Source organism: Pipistrellus kuhlii, unplaced genomic scaffold (genome assembly GCF_014108245.1).
Source record: "Pipistrellus kuhlii isolate mPipKuh1 unplaced genomic scaffold, mPipKuh1.p scaffold_m20_p_4, whole genome shotgun sequence".
In the NCBI taxonomy this organism is placed as follows: domain Eukaryota; kingdom Metazoa; phylum Chordata; class Mammalia; order Chiroptera; family Vespertilionidae; genus Pipistrellus; species Pipistrellus kuhlii.
In genome coordinates, this window is record NW_023425540.1 from 88,451,644 (window position 1) to 88,467,794 (window position 16,151).

Sequence of the window (16,151 nt, forward strand, 5' to 3'; positions counted from 1 at the left end):
GGAGTCAGATCTGAACCCAGGGCAGACACAGCAGTCACAGCCTCCATCCCACAGGGGGTCCTGGTGCCAGGCTGAGAATCTGGATCCAACCATACATGAAGTAAGCCCTCCTGGGTGGGCCCGTTACATGTGCCCACGAGTGGTTACCCTCGTATATGGGTCTCCATAACTTATAACCAAAAGAGTCCCAATTAAAGAGCTCCCAGGAGAGAAATCAACAGCCTGAAACTTAGCAGAAACCCTGCTCCTTCCCGTCCTCTTTGAGCAGGAGCTGGGCAGGAGGAGAGCCTCCCAGCTAAGCGCTAGAAAAGTACAATAGGTTTCAAGTCCAGAGTGGGCTGCTCCGCAATGCCTGTTTCTCATATAACTGTACCTGTCTTGGGACATAGGGCATCGCCAGGGAACCAGATGCTGTGATGAACATCCGTCTTTTCTGCCTGCCCAGTATTCTTTCTCCCTTCTTCTTGGGAGACCCCAATATTCTTAGAGGCCCCTTGTGCTTTCTAGGCCAGGCGATGGACTCCAGGGACAAACATGTGGTCCAGCTGGCCAGTCCCTGTACCCGCTCCCCACACGGTGATTAGTCCAGAGTGGACAATCAGTGTTCTCCATTTCTCCGGTAACTGGGATTGGTTCAGGGACCAGCATGGCCCAGGCAGGCTGATTAGAGGAACTTTGGGAGAAGGAAGTTCTCTTCTGGAGCTGAGCTGGGAGGAAAGAAGGAGGGAGCCCTGTGGCCATGGGGAAGGCACCCGAGAAGGAGGCCGTCCCAAGGCAAGCAGAGGCAGACGTAAAGGGCGGGCTGAGCCTCATGACATCCCTGAGCCGCCAGAACAGGCAGGTTTGAAGGTGGCACCCTCTCTCCTTGGCTTGTCGTTACACAAAGCACAAAGGAGATGGTTCTGACCTAGAGGCTCCCACCACCCTCAGGCCACAGGCTGAATCATTGCTGTCAGCTCGACATCCCAACTTTGGCAGCATCCAGACCACACGGTCCCGGGTCGCGCGGCAAGCTGGCTTCTGGTGGTACACTTGAGGCGAGTAGGCTGCCCCTGGCTATCTGGAGACCAGGGAGCTGCTGTGGGACTGGCTGGAGGAAGAGGAAGAGGTGGCAGCGCTGAGCTGGGAGAAGCGGCTGGTGCAGGATTCCAGGCTGGACATGGAGCCCCTGGGGAGGAAAGGCACAGCATGAGTATTACCTCCTGGTGGAGGGTCAGGTGGGAGCCCTGAAACAATGATGCTGCCAATGAGGCAGTTTAGACATAGCGGCCAATTTCTCACACTGAGGTGCCGGGCCACTGGGAATGTTTAAGGGTACCTGGGGCTCACTGCGGAGGAAAAGCTGGTGATGCTGCCAGTGAGTCTCCAGGCCTCTTCCCACAGGCACAGAGGGAAAGCCAGTGAGGCCAAGATGAGAAATGAAGCTCCACCTGTGCCCCCAGCAGAGCCCAACCTGCCACAAACCATTGAGGGGTTTCCCTGAACAGGGAACCTAGCAGAGCCCAGAGGGCGTCCCACAGCCTGAGTACCCAGCCCATCTCCAGCCTCACCCCCCACCTCCTTTCATCTCCTCTCCTCGGACACCCGCCTCCCTGACTTGGGAAATTTGCATGTCAGTGCCTCCTGCCAAAAGCCTTTCTCTCCTGCCCACTTTGTCTAGTTAACGCCCACTCCAAACTTCAGAGCAGAGTTGAACCGTCCAGAACTTTCTGTGATGATGGACATCACAGCCACCATTGGCCACGTAGGGATACTGGGCACTGAGGAACTGATTTTTAAAAATATATATTTTTAGTGCCTTGACCGGTTTGGCTCAGTGGATAGAGTGTCAGCCTGCGGACTGAAGGATCCTGGGTTCGAGCCCGATCAAGGGCACAAGCCCGGATTGTGGGCTCAATCCCTAGTAGGAGGCATGCAAGAGGCAGCCAATCGGATTAATGGTTCTCTCTCATCATTATTTGCCTCTCTCCCTCTCCCCTCCTTTCTGAAATCAATAAAAAGAGAGCTCCCTGGTGCCATCTAGTGGAGGGGGAGTGTAAACAATGGGGCTCACCAGCACCTCCAATCAGATCTGAGAGCTCCTGTGGTTCCCCAACCTCTATGGTCTCTCTCCCTCTCTTTTGTTGCACAGAAGCTGCTCAGTCAGCCCTCAGGTGTCTCTCAGGAGGATTTGCTCTAAGTGCAGGTGATTTTCCAATGTGTTCATAGGAGGTGGTGAGTTCCGCCTCGAATGCATTATTTTTAGACAGAAACTAGCAGGCACTTCATGAAGCAGAATGCAAAATCACACACATTTTTAAAAGATATAATGCAGGGCCTAAAAAAGCCACCTGCTCCACCTCCTCTGCTTTTTTTCCTGTTGTTGAGAGCTTACTGAGTGCACAGGGGAAGGAAGGCAGGCTTCCTCCACCACTTCATCTCATGGCAACCCACAACGTTGGGGTTCCAGTTTGAGGCTGAGAGAGGTGAAGTGACTCTCCCAAGGTCACACAGCAACCGGGAAGTGCTGGAGGTCTGAACCGTTATGTTTCCCTGTCCCTTTTGAGGGATCCCTTGGTAAGAGTTGTCTGTGAGGCACTATTGTAGACTGTTCTAGAACAGCCCAAGCCCTGTTTTATGAGATTCTAGATGTGAGGGGAGGTCCAAACAGCAAGACCCAGGCTCCCCCCACCAGTCAATCTGGTCTGTTGGGCTTCTGTCCAGGGTTTTGTTTGAGGGGAAGGTTCTGCATCTGAGGCAGTTTAGACATAGCGGCCAATTTCTCACACGGAGGTGCTGGGCTACTGGGAATGTTTAACGGTACCAGTGCCCCACCCTGGAGAAGCTGAGAGGCAAACAGGGGAGGTGAATGCAATGCCCCAAGCCTGGCCTAGAGGGGAGTTGGGGGCCCTTCCAGCCCAGGAGCTGAATCCCAGCCCCTCCTACCTGAAGTCCTCAGACGCCAGCACCTCATAGTAGTAGAGGAGTTTGCACCTGGGGCCAGGGCTGTGCAGGGCCGTCAGGGCGTCCTCCGTCACATTGCCAGGGGGGTCGTGCACTTGCCACCGGAGCAGATAGATGCCGGGCCACCGGGTCACGTGGGAGCCCTGAAACAGCAGTCGCGCCTGATGCTCTGGTCCTCCTGGGGACACAGCCCCCTTCTCAACCTGCCCACCAGCTGTCCTGTCCCTAAGCGCTTCCCAAAGCCATCCTTTCTCCCCTGCACTGTCACCCCCAGGTCCCTGGCACCTGAGAGTCTCCTCTGAACCTGGGGCAGGGGGCCCAGGACTGGGAGTGGGGCTGCAGGACAGCAGAGGTGTAGCCTGGTTAACTGCCTGGATTTTGTTGGGCTTTCGTTCTGGTGAGTGGGCTTTGCACACTGAGGAGTTCTGGAGAGGGACCTGGGAGGGAGCCGCACAGGTGGGGAGAGCTCATTGGGAACCAAGAGAGATCACGAAAGAGGGGCGTTCGCTGTTATGAGAAGAGCAACTTCTTCCAGGAAGGGCATGGGTGTTCGGTGGGTGCCTGGGGGTGGCTGGTGTGGTAGACTACCCATGGAACCTTCAGGAAGTTCTGCATTGCTCACAGGTGCTTGTGTGTGTATGTGTGTGCATATATGTGTGAGTGCGTGTGTGTGCATGTGTATGTGAGTGCATGTATGTGTGTGGAGGTGAGTGTGTGTTTGGGGGCCTATGATGTTTGACCTGCAAACACTGGCTCATGTTCGGTGCCAGGTCCGTGTTCTGTTCGCAGACCTCCAGCTAATGTGCTGTGCTGGTTCTGGAACTTGACTGTGAGTCAGCGGTCACCAGGAGAGGGCGAGGAGTGCAGAACGCAAACCCCACACCCTCAGGTTCTGAGTCACCCTGCCAGGCTTGGAGCCTGGAGTCCCAGGGGATTCTGGGCTGGACTGAGGTCTGGGTCCTGGATCTGCCAGGATCTGTCTTTCTCCCCCACTGTCCCACAGGGTCCCTGAGGCCGAAGACCAGGTCCTGTTTGTCCATGGCCGTGTCCCCGAACCCCAACACACAGTGAACACTCAGTCCTTGCATGATGGTGAATGAATGAATGAATGAATGAATGAATCAAAGAATTCGAACCTGAATGCTCTCCCCTTCCCGGCAGATGAGGGGGGCCTCCACAGGGCTGTAATCTGCACCCAGCGTCTCCCCTTTGTCCATCAGCTGCCCGCTGACCCTGGCCCCAGGCTCCCGGGGGCCCAGCTTGGGTGCCTGCTTAGCGTAGCACAGGCTGAACACCGCATCCCCTCGGAGGATGTCGAAGTCCCAGGTGATGACTGATTCCCCCTCCAGAATCTCCACCGCAACCTGCGTGGGGACAGGCGAGGTCTGAGAACGGGTCCCCCGCTATCTGAAATGCCTGAGAGGTCCACCCTGCCTTGGGGGCTGAGCCACAGCCACTGACTGACAGACAAGAGGGTTCAGGTGGTTAGAGCTTACTGGCAGGGCCACTCTGCTGGGCCCTGCACGTCCAGCCCGCCCCACAGGTGAGGCTGGGATAGACTGTGGCTGAAACAGGCTCTTACCTTCTATTCTTGCCCACATTCGTCATCCTTACTGCCCTCAGCGAATCGCTAGCATGAGAACCCTCTCCTCTGGGAGACCCTGACCTAGAATGACACCCCAACCCAGTGGGTCCTCCCGGGCCAGGGCCCCAGCACCTCATGGGGAGCCCCGCGGAGCACACAGGCCGGCTGGTAGGTCTCCCTCCACTCGTGCAGCTGTTCTGCATGCTCCTGGTCCTCTTCCATCAGATAGAGGGACTTGGGGACCAACCCTCCTTCCGGGACATTACACTGGGGTACAAAGACAAAGGTGGTAGGTTAGGGCCCCGTCAGACTCTGTGACCCCTGAAACCACACTTATAACAGGGATCTATTGGTGAGCTGGGCACTGGGCTTGCTTGACCCCATTTAACCACCTGACTCACAACAAAGCAGTCGGAACTATTATTCTCCCCATTTCACAGAGGAGGAAAACAGAGGCTCAGAGGAGTAAGGCAGCAGGAAGTGGCTGAGCCAGGGCACAAGCTCCTATCAGGCTCTCAGGTGTGTTCTGCCCATATCTCACCCCTGTGGTTGTGAACTGGGGGTAAATTCCTTCAGGTACACTGGTTCCGGGGTCCAGGCCTCTGCGCCATTTGGGTCACACGTCCCTATGGCAAAAGGTCATTCTGACTGTCCTAGCAACCTAGACCTGGAGGGGGAATGCAGGGTGGGTAAGCCTTTGCCTGGCCTGGTCTTTGGACTTCTGGAAACTCTCACTCACTGTGTTAGAAAGAAGCAAGGGAAGGCTGCCCTCCTTCAGGGAGGAGTCGCCTCTCTTTGGGGAAGCTTCTAAACAAGCCCTGCCCCGGCACTCCCGGGTCCCAGAGGCCACACACTGCCCCCCTCCGGCCCCGGCCCGGCAGCCTCACCAGGCACTCCCCCCCAAGGAAGTCGGGGATCACGTCTTTGTCCAGGTAGTCGACGAGGCCTCCCGGGTAATTGCTGCCACTGTAGATGAGGAACTTCTGCCTGGTGTTCTCATTGATGAAGGGGCTGATCTGAAACGGGGGACATGGAGCAAGACGAAGAGTTGTCTCTTATTGAGATGTGATTTGCACACATTAATTAAGCACATTAAAGGGAACGACTCAGTGGCTTTTAGTTCATTCCGTACGCTATGCACCCATCACCTCTACCTAATTCCAAGACGTTTTCATCCCAGCAAAAGGCCACACCACCCCCATTAGCAGTCACTCCCTATCCCCTCTCCCCCAGCCCCTGGGAACCACCAGTCTGCTCCTGTCTCTACAGTTCTGCCTGTTCTGGACATCTTGTATAAATGGCTTGTGCACTCAGAATCCTCAGGGCCTTGAGACGTGCCTGGCACATAGTAGGTGCTTAGTAAAACATTGAGTCTATTTAACTTTAAACTCTTGAATCTCTATCCTGATCAAACCTCTACTTACAGCAGTGCCTCTCAAGCAGTGACTACACATGCGTGTATGTACACACACACACACCCTTGGCACTGGGTAAGATGCTAACTCTGAGTCTGTACAATTTGGAGGGGCCTCAGGACAGTGGTTTTCAACTGCAAGTGACAATCTATTCAGTGGTTGTGAAATCAATATAGTACATTGTGTGAGTATGTGTATGTGTACATGCATGCAAGTGCAGGATTGCAACAAAAAGTATATTTCTTACTATGGATCGTGGGCAAAACGTTTTAATATCCCTGTAGCATAGGGTCCGCAGAACCTGCTCACAGGGAAGCCTGTCCGATTCTGAGTGTGACTCTGGTGTCCACGAAGCAAGACAAAGGTTACACAAAATGTGCTCCATCCGTGCCGTGGAATATTTCAAAGACAAAAAGAAAGGAAGTCCTGAGAAACGCTACACTGTGGATGAGCCTGAAATCATTATGTTGAGTGAGGAATCAGACGCAAGTAACCTCATACTATGTATTTGATCCCGTTTTACATGAAATATCTCGAATACGCAAAGCCACAGAGACACAAAGCAGGTCCGTGGTTGTCAGGAGCCGGGCGAGGAGGGGGGCAGTGACGGCTAACGGTTTCCTCTCCGGGAAGTGAAAACGGTCTAGAATTAGGTAGCGGTGATGGTTGCTCAACTGTGAATACACTAAAAGTCACGGCACTGAGCCCTTCACAGCGGTGAGCTCTATGGTATCTGACTTAGAAGAAAGGACACCGGACAAGCAGGCAGGGCCGCTCACCGAGGGACCCCTCCCATCTCCGGCCCCGTCCCTTACCAGCGTCCAGAGCACGGGGAAGACGCGGGGGGCGCGCACGATGAGCAGCCGGCCCAGCGTCTCAGGGTAGTGGTCCTCGACCACCTCGATCATCCGCAGGAGGGCCTTCACCCCCGGCCGCCACAGGTGCCGCATGTTGAGCCCTTCCAGGTCCACCAGGCAGGTCCAGGAGCTGCAAGACACGAGCCCTCGCTCCACCTCGCCCTGCCACCTCTCTGGGTCCCCAGCACCCCCTGCAGGGACCAGGGATGGACACGCCCAGTGAGGCAGGGCTGGGAGCAGAAGGGATAGGGCCCACAGGACACTCCTGGATCCTGCCACCGCGGTGAGGCCACGTGGCAAAGAGGCTCAGAGTGTGGGCTCGGAGGCTGAGCCCCCAGATTCCAGTGTCACTTTCACCCTTGGAAGCTGTGCGACCTGGCAACTTCCTCCTCATCGGGACCGTGGCTATGACAGCAACAGTCTCAGCTCAAGCAGAGAGACTCTCACTCGGACTAAATGAGACCTATACGTAAAGGGCAGGCACGCAGCACCCACTCAGTAAAAGCCAGTTATTGCTACGGGCTGTGGAAAAGATGCTGATAACCAAACAGAGCTCAAGCACCTCGGTTTGCCACCTGCTGTGTGGCCTTGAACAAGTTTCCTAACCTCTCTGCGCCTCCATTTCATGAGTACGAATTCGTTAGGGAAAATGACACCGTTACCGCTGCCCTAGTCCCTGGAAGCCTCTCCACCCCAGCTTCGTTCCCTTCGCCTGCCAGGCCACCGCCACACCCTGCGACCCTGTCACCTGAGCCATTCCAGAGGGACTCTGCCTCTGGCCGGGACCCTGAGTGACCCACCCCCACCCCCACCCCCAGGAGATGTCCCCTTAGGAAAGCACCGAATGGCAAAGGACGGTGATTTTCATAAAGGTCAGGTCCTGCCTGCTCCTCCTTCCTGGGGTGGAATAAGGATGCCAAGAATCAAGGTGCTGAGGCGAGAACCTGCTACCTATAAGTTCTAGACACGTGTTTGCATCATCTCCTCACAGTTATTGTTTTTGACAATCCATAAAGAACCCCTAGCCAAAACCAGCTTGGCTCAGTGCATAGAGCGTCGGTCTACAGACTGAAAGGTCCCAGGTTCGATTCCGGTCAAGGGCATGTACATTGGTTGTGGGCACATCCCCAGTAGGGGGTTTGCAGGAGGCAGCTGGTTGATGTTTCTCTCTCTCATCAATGTTTCTAGCTCTCTATCCCTCTCCTTTCCTCTCTGTAGAAAAATCAATAAAATATAGTGGTGTTGTTGTTTTTTTTAAAGAACCCCTAGAACTGGTGATACTGGTCCCACTTTACAGAAGGGCAGAGGTTCAGTGCCTTTGGGCTGACGGCGCTGTGAGTACTGGTGTGGGAAACTGGGCTCAGGCACGGAAGTTGGGGAGCCAGACTCAAGGTGGCACTTGGGGGAAAGGGGGGTCCCCCAAAGGCAAAGGCCAGGAGGATGCTTGGCATGAGCTCTGCCACTACCCGCTTAGCAACCTTGGGAGAGCATCCCTGCTCCGAGCCTCCGTTTCCCCCGGTAAAGGACAGGACGGGGCGGGGGGCCCTGCCTCACAGAGTCACTGTGAGGATCAAGCGAGGACACCCCTGTGAAGGGCCATGCTCAGTGAGCCTGGGCCAGCTGTCCTGCTCAGGGGAATGCGTCCCCGGCGGGTCCTTGCCTGATGGGACGGCCAAACTGCCTGGTGTTCCCTTCACATCTCTTCTGTCCTTCCTCGTTGACGGAGAGCACCTGGAGGGCAGAGAAGGCGCTGGCGAGCCTGCCCCTGGCTGCTCACCGCAGGCAGCCCCGGGGGCTCCAGGGAATGGGGACCCGACTCACGTGCTGCAGCAGCGCCTCCTCCCCCACGGCCTTCATCAGGCCCTTGGTGTCCATGTGGCCCAGGCGCAGGATGTACAGGGGGCGGCCATCTGTGCAAAGAGCAGGGGACACAGTGTAGGGAATGCTGGGAATAGGGCAGGTCAACCCCGTGCTGAGACCTCACCCTGCTCAGAGAAGGAGGGCCAGGCTGTGGCTCACCAAGGCCCGTCCCTCCGTCATTTACTAATAAGTCCTATGAGGGGCTAATACCAATTATGGTGAAAGAAACAGCATGTGCTAGAAGCATGGGCTTACACCATAAAGGAAACTGAATGAGGTGCATACAGGAACTCTCTGTATGACCCTAGCTGAAAACCTCAAACTGTCCTAACATTAAAAAGGTTAGTTTAGCCCTAACCAGTTTGGCTCAGTGGATAGAGCGTCAGCCTGCGGACTTAAGGGTCCAAGGTTCGATTCCATTCAAGGGCATCTACCCTGGTTGTGGACACATCCCCAGCAGGGAGTGTGCAGGAGGCAGCTGATGGATGTTTCTCTCTTTTTTTTTCTTATTGATTTCCATCATTCTTTATATATTTTTTAATTGATTTTTTTTTTACAGAGAGGAAGAGAGATGGATAGAGAGTTAGAAACATCGATGAGAGAGAATCATTGATCAGCCACCTCCTGCACACCCTCCACTGGGGATGCGCCCGAAACCAAGTACATGCCCATGACTGGAATCAAACCTGGAACCTTTCAGTCCACAGGCCGACGCTCTATCCACTGAGCCAAACCAGTTTCGGCATGGATGTTTTTCTCTCATCAATGTTTCTAACTCTCTATCCTTCTCCCTTCCTCTCTGTAAAATATCAATAAAATATGGGGGGGGAAATTAAATAAATAAAAGGTTAGTTTAAAAAGGAGGAGATGAGCCATGTAATGAAGGAACGTGGAGAGAATAGATAAAAATCGGCTGCTAGTTTTCTGTCAGCAGAAGCAAAAATAAAAAATTAGAGACAAGAGCAGTCGATTCTTGCTATTCTTGTTAGTTGTTCTATCATCACCTTAAACACTGAAGTATCCAATACAGACCCACTGCTTCCAGGAAAAGCACAGGGTTAGGTTCCTGCCAGCCTCTAGTCATAATATTTTTGTCAACCGATCAATACATATAACCTGTTTTCTGTGTTTCTATTTAAGGACACCTTATTTACTATACTTTGTTGATTCGGTAACATTGAGCTCACGGCCAGCAGCCTGCAATGCAGGTCTGACCTAACTCACACCTTCTCTCGGTAAGGCACGCGATAGCCATGCGTCCTTAGAAACACGAGACAGCACTGCTGCATTCTGCTTGGAGGCCATTGTAAACAGCAAAATCACAACCAAATGCACAAAGACGAGAGAAGGAAAAAAAGGTGGCACAAAGTAGACTGCAAAAAGGATGCTGTGTCCAGCGTGAGCGCTGAGCAGGAAGGCAGAAGACGCCCAGTTCACCCTCAGCCGGGGACTGCAGGGCAGGCACTCTGCACAAGGACCACAAACGCTTCCTGAGTGTTGATTTGGGGGTGATAAATGCAATACAAAGATAACGAGGACCGGCTCACTGAAGGACAAGTCTCAGCCCGCTCTTCGGGAGAGCCGAGCATTTGCTTTGTTCAACATATAGATGACCCTTAAACAACAAGGGTTTGGCTCAATTTATATGCGGATTTTTCCCCCCGATAAATATACTATCAGCCCTCCATATTCCTGGGTATTACATCCAGGGATTGTGCCAACAGCAGCTCCATGCATTGTTCTATACCATTTTATATAAGGAACATGAGCATCTGTGGGTTTCGGTATCCTGCATACACCAAAGGAGGACGGTAGCTAAGTTGTTTTTTGTTTTGTTTTGTTTTTTTAATATATTTTATTGATTTTTTTACAGAGAGGAAGAGAGAGGGATAGGGAGTTAGAAACAACGATGAGAGAGAATCATTGATCAGCTGCCTCTTGTATACCCCCCACTGGGGATGGGCCCGCAACCAAGGTACATGCCCTTGACCGGTCTCGAACCCAGGACCCTTCAGTCTGCAGGCTGACGCTCTATCCACTGAGCCAAACCGGTCCCGGCAGTAGCTAAGTTTTGGGGAGACAAAAATTATACATGGATTTTCAACTGCACAAGAGTGGATCAGTGCCTATGATCCCCACAAAGTTCAAGGGACAACTGTATATGGGTTTTTTATATAAAGGACACTGAAAATCATGCTAGGCACGGGTTTCAATGGCAAATTAATTTTTAAAATCCAAAGAAATGTATAGTAGGTCGAATAATATATCCCCAAAATTCACGACCACCCATAACTTCAGAATGTGGCCTTATTTGGAAGTAGGGTCTCAAGATGAGATCACACTGGGTCATTGTTGACCTTATATCCAACGACTGGGGGTCTTTATAAGAAGAAGCGGCCTGACCAGTGCGGCTCAGGGACCAAGGGATTGCTGGTTCCATTCCTGGTCAGGGCATATGCCCGGGTTTCAGGCTTGATCCCCAGTAAGGGATGTGCAGGAGGCAGCCAATCCATGATGTTCCTCTCTCATCGATGTTTCTATCTCTCCCTCTCCCTTCCTCTCTCTCTAAAAATCAATAGAAGCATATTTTGAAAAAGAAGAGAGGACACAGTGGATACACAGAGAGGAAGGCCATGTGAAGACAGATGCAGAGACTGGAGTGAGGCTGGGCCACCAGAGATCTAAGAGATAAGGAAGAATTCTGCAAAGGGTCAAGGCCTGCTGACACCTTATTTCAGACTTCTGCCTCCAGAACTGGGAAAGAATAAACTCTGTTGTTTTAAGCTAACCCAGTTTGAGGTCATTTGCTACGGCGGCCCCAAGGCACTATTTGCCTCAAGCCCAGCTCTGCCATCTACATGGCTGGGTGGCCATCTCCAAATGCCCAGAAGAGTCCAAAGGAAAAACAAGAAGCCTGGAAAGTGGTATTCACAGTGCATTCAGCAGTGACCAAGGATGCACTTACGTTACATAGGTCAAGGCACGCACCTATGTCCTGGTAGTGCCAGCCCCCCGCATAGAACTCCTCCAGGAGGGCAGGGGGGTGCCAGGTCTGAAGGAGGAGGTCCACCTGGTGCTGCTTTCGCCAGCTCAAGGACTGGCACAGCATCTCCCGGGCCTTGTCCAGGTGGAAGTCACGAGCCCGCAGGAACCGAAGGATGTGCTGGTCTTTGGGAATCTGTGAGAAGGAGGAGCAACCCAGAGAATGGTGTTCCCTATCCCAGTAGACAGGATTATGGGAAATGAATCTCCTGTCTCCTCGGAAAATATTTAGCTGGGAAAGGGCCATGTGCACCCACGTGCATCCGCAAGCCAAGGGTTGCTATCAGTTCCCAGAAGCCAGGATCTCCCCCAGAGCTTCCTGAAGGAACCCACCTGCTCTCACCTTGATCTCAGATGGATGGCTGAGAACTGGGAATGAATACATTTCTGTTGTTGTAAGCCACCCAAACTATGGCATTTTATTTCAGCAGTCCCAGAAAATAAACACACTCCTCTTAACAGGGTGTTATATGAGCCGATAATACCTCCCCCATTCCCAGCCCCCTTTTTTTTTGCCTTGTTCAGGCTGTATTCCTGCCACATATAACCCAAAGAGTCTAACTAATAGCTGAGGGGATAAGTTAAGACCCACCAGCTCTCTTTCCTTCCTTCCCTCTGGCAAATATCAACAATCAAGGGAAGGGCAGCGCCAACCAAAAGCACCCTTTGGTGAGTTCTCATTCTGAACCAGACTTGGCTCTAAGCACTTTACGTGGATTCCCTTTAACTCACTATGGGAGGCGAATACTAACCTTATCCCCATTCTACATTACAGCCCAGTACTAACTCCCTTGTCTGCCTCCTGAAGTGGGGAGGAAGGGCCATCAACTTATGACTAAGCAGGAAGTTCCAACTCAACAGAGTTGAAGGGACCAAAATGCATATTGGACCTTCTTGTGATGGGGCTTAGCGTCTCAAGGCAAAATCCGCACTCAGTCAAATATCAACCCTCGCAAGTCAGTAAATCTCTTTTAAAAAGAATAGCGTGCTTGGTTTTGTGAACAGCAGTGGTTGTCAGTTGGAGGTGACAGTGCTCTACAGGGGACATCTGGTGCCATCTGGAGCCATTTTTGGTTGTGACAACGTGGGGAGAAGAGCTCATGGCATCTAATGGGTGGGAGTCAAGGATGCTGCTCAAAGCCCTGCAGTTCACAACACAACCCCCACCATAAGGAATTGTCTGGTCTTGACCTGCCCCGTTTGGCTCAGTGGATAGAGCATCGGCCTGTGGACTGAAGGTTCCCGGGTTCGATTCTGGTCAAGGGCACATACCTTGGTTGTGGGCTCCTCCCCAGCCAGGGCCCTGGTCAGGGGTATGCAGGAGGCAACCAATCAATGTGTCTCTCTCACATTGATATTTCTCTCTCTCTATCCTTCTCAATTCCACTCTCTCTAAAATATCAATGGAAAATACCCTCGGGTGAGGATAAAAAATAAAAAAAAAGAAGAAGAAGAAAAAAAAAGGATTGGCCTTAATGTGAGCAGTGCCTAGTCAGTAATAACGGGAGCATGTTTTACAGTCACATGAAACCATATGTAATGAAAAGAAGGCAAAGTCTAAGTACCCAGCATTACCAATGGCACAAGCTGGTTTCCCTGGCCCTTCCTCCCCAGGGCCTAGGCTGGGCCGCTAATACCGAGCATGTGCCAGCTCCAGCAGGCCCCGCCCTGCACTTGCCTTGCCTTTGTGTGTCTCCTGCAGCCAGTGCCGGAGCTGAATCAGGCAGCTCTCCTGCATGGGCGTGAGATGGCCCAGGCACCTCTCGATGTAGTCGGCGTCCAGCTTGTCCCCTGCCAGAGAAGAAGGGGGCTTCAGACAAGAGGGAGATGCTGTGTCTCCTCCCCGCCTTGTCTGCCCTTTCTGGAGCCCATGCCTGACTGGCCACCTTGGATCTGAAATGTCGTTCCAAGCCACACAGAAGCCCTTTCCCCAGACGACAGCCACCAGGGCTCCAGGTCCTCTAGGCTTTCCAATCCATCTCCAGGCGGTTCTGGAAACTCATGCCGGGCCAAGCCTGGATCTCACAGTCGCAAGTGATATGTCCCCTTTGACCTTCAGAAATGGAAATAATCCCTGTCTTCTGCAGCTGTCCCGCCCTCTGAATATTTTTTTCCATCGTCCTCCATCCCTTCCCCTTTGGCAAGCATCAGCTTGTTCTCTATATCTATGGGTCTGTTTCTATTTTGTTTTGTTTTCTTTCTGATTCTTTTTCTTTTTTTAGATTCCACATATAAGTGAAATAACATTTGTCTTTTTCTGTCTGACTTATTTCACTTGGTATAATACCCTCTAGTTCTATCCATGTTGTTGCAATTGGCAAGATTTCATTCTTTTTTATTGCTGAATAATATTCTATGGTATATATGTACCCATCTTCTTTATCTACTTGTCTATGAATAGACACTTAGTTTGCTTCCATATCTTGGCTAGTCATGCTGCAATGAGCATGGGGGTACATATATCGTTTAGTGTTAATGGTTTTTTTCCCTTCAGATAAATACCCAGAAGTGGAATTGCTGGATCATATGGCTACTCTATTTTTAACTTTTTGAGGAACCTCCATACTGCTTTCCACAGTGGCTGCACCAATCTGCATTCCCACCAACAGTGCACAAGAAATGGTTCCCTTTTCTCCACATCTTCACCAACACTAGTTGGTAAAGCTGCAGGCTGGGCTGAGGGACACCCCCCCATGCACAAATTTCATGCACCAGGCTTCTAGTAGTTTGATTTCAGGGAGCATGATATCTCCCATTTTGTTCTCTTTCAAAATTTATTTGGCTATTTGTGGTCTTTTGTGGCTCAGTATACATTTTAAGATTAATTATTCTAATTCAGAGAAGAATGCCGATAGATATTTTAATAGGGATTGCATTGTATCTGTATATTACTTTAGATAGTAAGGACATTTTAACAATATTAATCCTTCCAGTCCATGAGCAAGGTGTATCCTTCACTTTTCTGTATTTCCTGCTTCTTTCTTCAGTGTCTTATAGTTTTCTGAGAGATAACAGGTATTTCACCTCGTTGGTTAAATTTATTCCTAGGTATTTCTGCTTTTTGATGCAATTGTAAATGGGGTTGTTTTCTTAATTTCTCCTTCTAACTTTTTGTTATTGGAGTAACAATTATTAGTAATATGCATCGTCTCTGTGAGTTCTCCCTACACCCCCGTGAGACAGGCATCACCAGTTTTCCACTTCAGAGAAAACAAAACTGAGCCTGAGAGAGGCTCAGTACACTCAAATGAGTGAATGCATGCAGAGTGCCCAGCATAACAGGTGGCTAATAAATGCCAGTTCCTTTGCCTCTCCACCGCCCCAGGCCCTGAGAGGTTTTTTTTGTTTGTTTGTGTTTTGTGTTTGTTTGTTTGTTTGTTTGTTTTTTGAGGGGGGGGTAACTGACCCCAGAATACAGTCCATAACTGCACAGATCATTTCCACTGTTCAGTCCCATCTCCCACAATTGGGCTGTTCAGGGTCAGCGTGTGCTGGCATTTAGAGGCCTGGCTGTACCCGGAGGTCCATGGCCCACCCTCAGCTGTTAAGGTGGCAGGTGCCGGCATGGTGAGGCATCTCGTGCATTCGCCTCTCTGCAGTGGGTGAGACACTCTGCAGAGAGCAGCCCTGTGGGCATAACTCTTTTTGTGTGCAGATGGCAGTGTCTGCACACCCAGCAGCAGGAGCCAGGGTTCCTTCCAAAACAAAGGCCAGGGCTGGGGGTCAGGCCATCTGCTCTAGAAGGCATCTGGGTAACTAGAGGCAAGAGAAAAGCTGGGGCGGGGAGTACTGTCCAGACCCACGGAGAGATCAGAGGCAGAGGTGTTGGAGGCGGGTAGGGGAATCTAAGAGGGGGCGGGGCAAGGAAGGGTTGAGGGAGAAAACACAAGGGAGGCAGGAGATACCAGCATCCCTCCAGCCCTCAGGCAGCTGTGAAGGCCCCTTTCACCCGCACACAAAGGCTCAGTGATCCGGAGCAGGGTGGAAGGAGCACGCCGTGCCTTCCACCAGCCATCCTGCGTGCCAGCCCCACTGTGGACAGCCCAGACGGAGAAGGAAGGAACAGGCTATGTGAAACAGGAGGGCACGGGGCATGGCCTGCAGAATGTACGCACAGGAAGGGGCAGAAATGCATCATTGTAAAAAAAAAAGTTTTAAAAAATATTATTAAAATGTTTGTATGCCCTGGCCAGTTTCTCAATCGTTAGAGTGTCAGCCCATTCATCAAAGGGCTGTGGGTTTGATCCCCAGACCCAGTTGGGGTGCATGCAGGAGGCAACCAGTCCATGTGTCTCTTTCACATCAATGTTTCTCTCTCTCTCTCTCTCTCTCTCTCTCTCTCTCTCTCTCTCTCTCTCTCTCTCTCTCTCCCCCTTCCCCCCAGTTCCACTCTCTAAAAATCAATGGAAAAAGTATCCTCAGGTGAGGATTGACAATATATATACACAC

At 51.8% G+C, this 16,151-nt stretch overlaps 1 protein-coding gene across 1 annotated transcript in view; it reads right to left on the reverse strand.

Annotated features, from left to right (window-relative positions):
* Positions 1-355: 355 nt before the first annotated feature.
* The window catches only part of SEC14L5 (SEC14 like lipid binding 5), a 36,178-nt gene continuing 20,382 nt past the window's right edge, over positions 356-16,151 (reverse strand). The window contains exons 7-16 of the mRNA XM_036410655.2: positions 13,381-13,493; positions 11,649-11,838; positions 8,622-8,710; positions 8,461-8,531; positions 6,759-6,930; positions 5,416-5,544; positions 4,661-4,795; positions 4,080-4,307; positions 2,926-3,086; positions 356-1,168 (exon numbers count right to left, since the gene is read on the reverse strand). Coding sequence (XP_036266548.1) covers positions 1,057-1,168; positions 2,926-3,086; positions 4,080-4,307; positions 4,661-4,795; positions 5,416-5,544; positions 6,759-6,930; positions 8,461-8,531; positions 8,622-8,710; positions 11,649-11,838; positions 13,381-13,493 — 1,400 coding nt within the window. The 3' untranslated portion in view covers positions 356-1,056. The remainder of the gene's footprint in view (positions 1,169-2,925; positions 3,087-4,079; positions 4,308-4,660; positions 4,796-5,415; positions 5,545-6,758; positions 6,931-8,460; positions 8,532-8,621; positions 8,711-11,648; positions 11,839-13,380; positions 13,494-16,151) is intronic.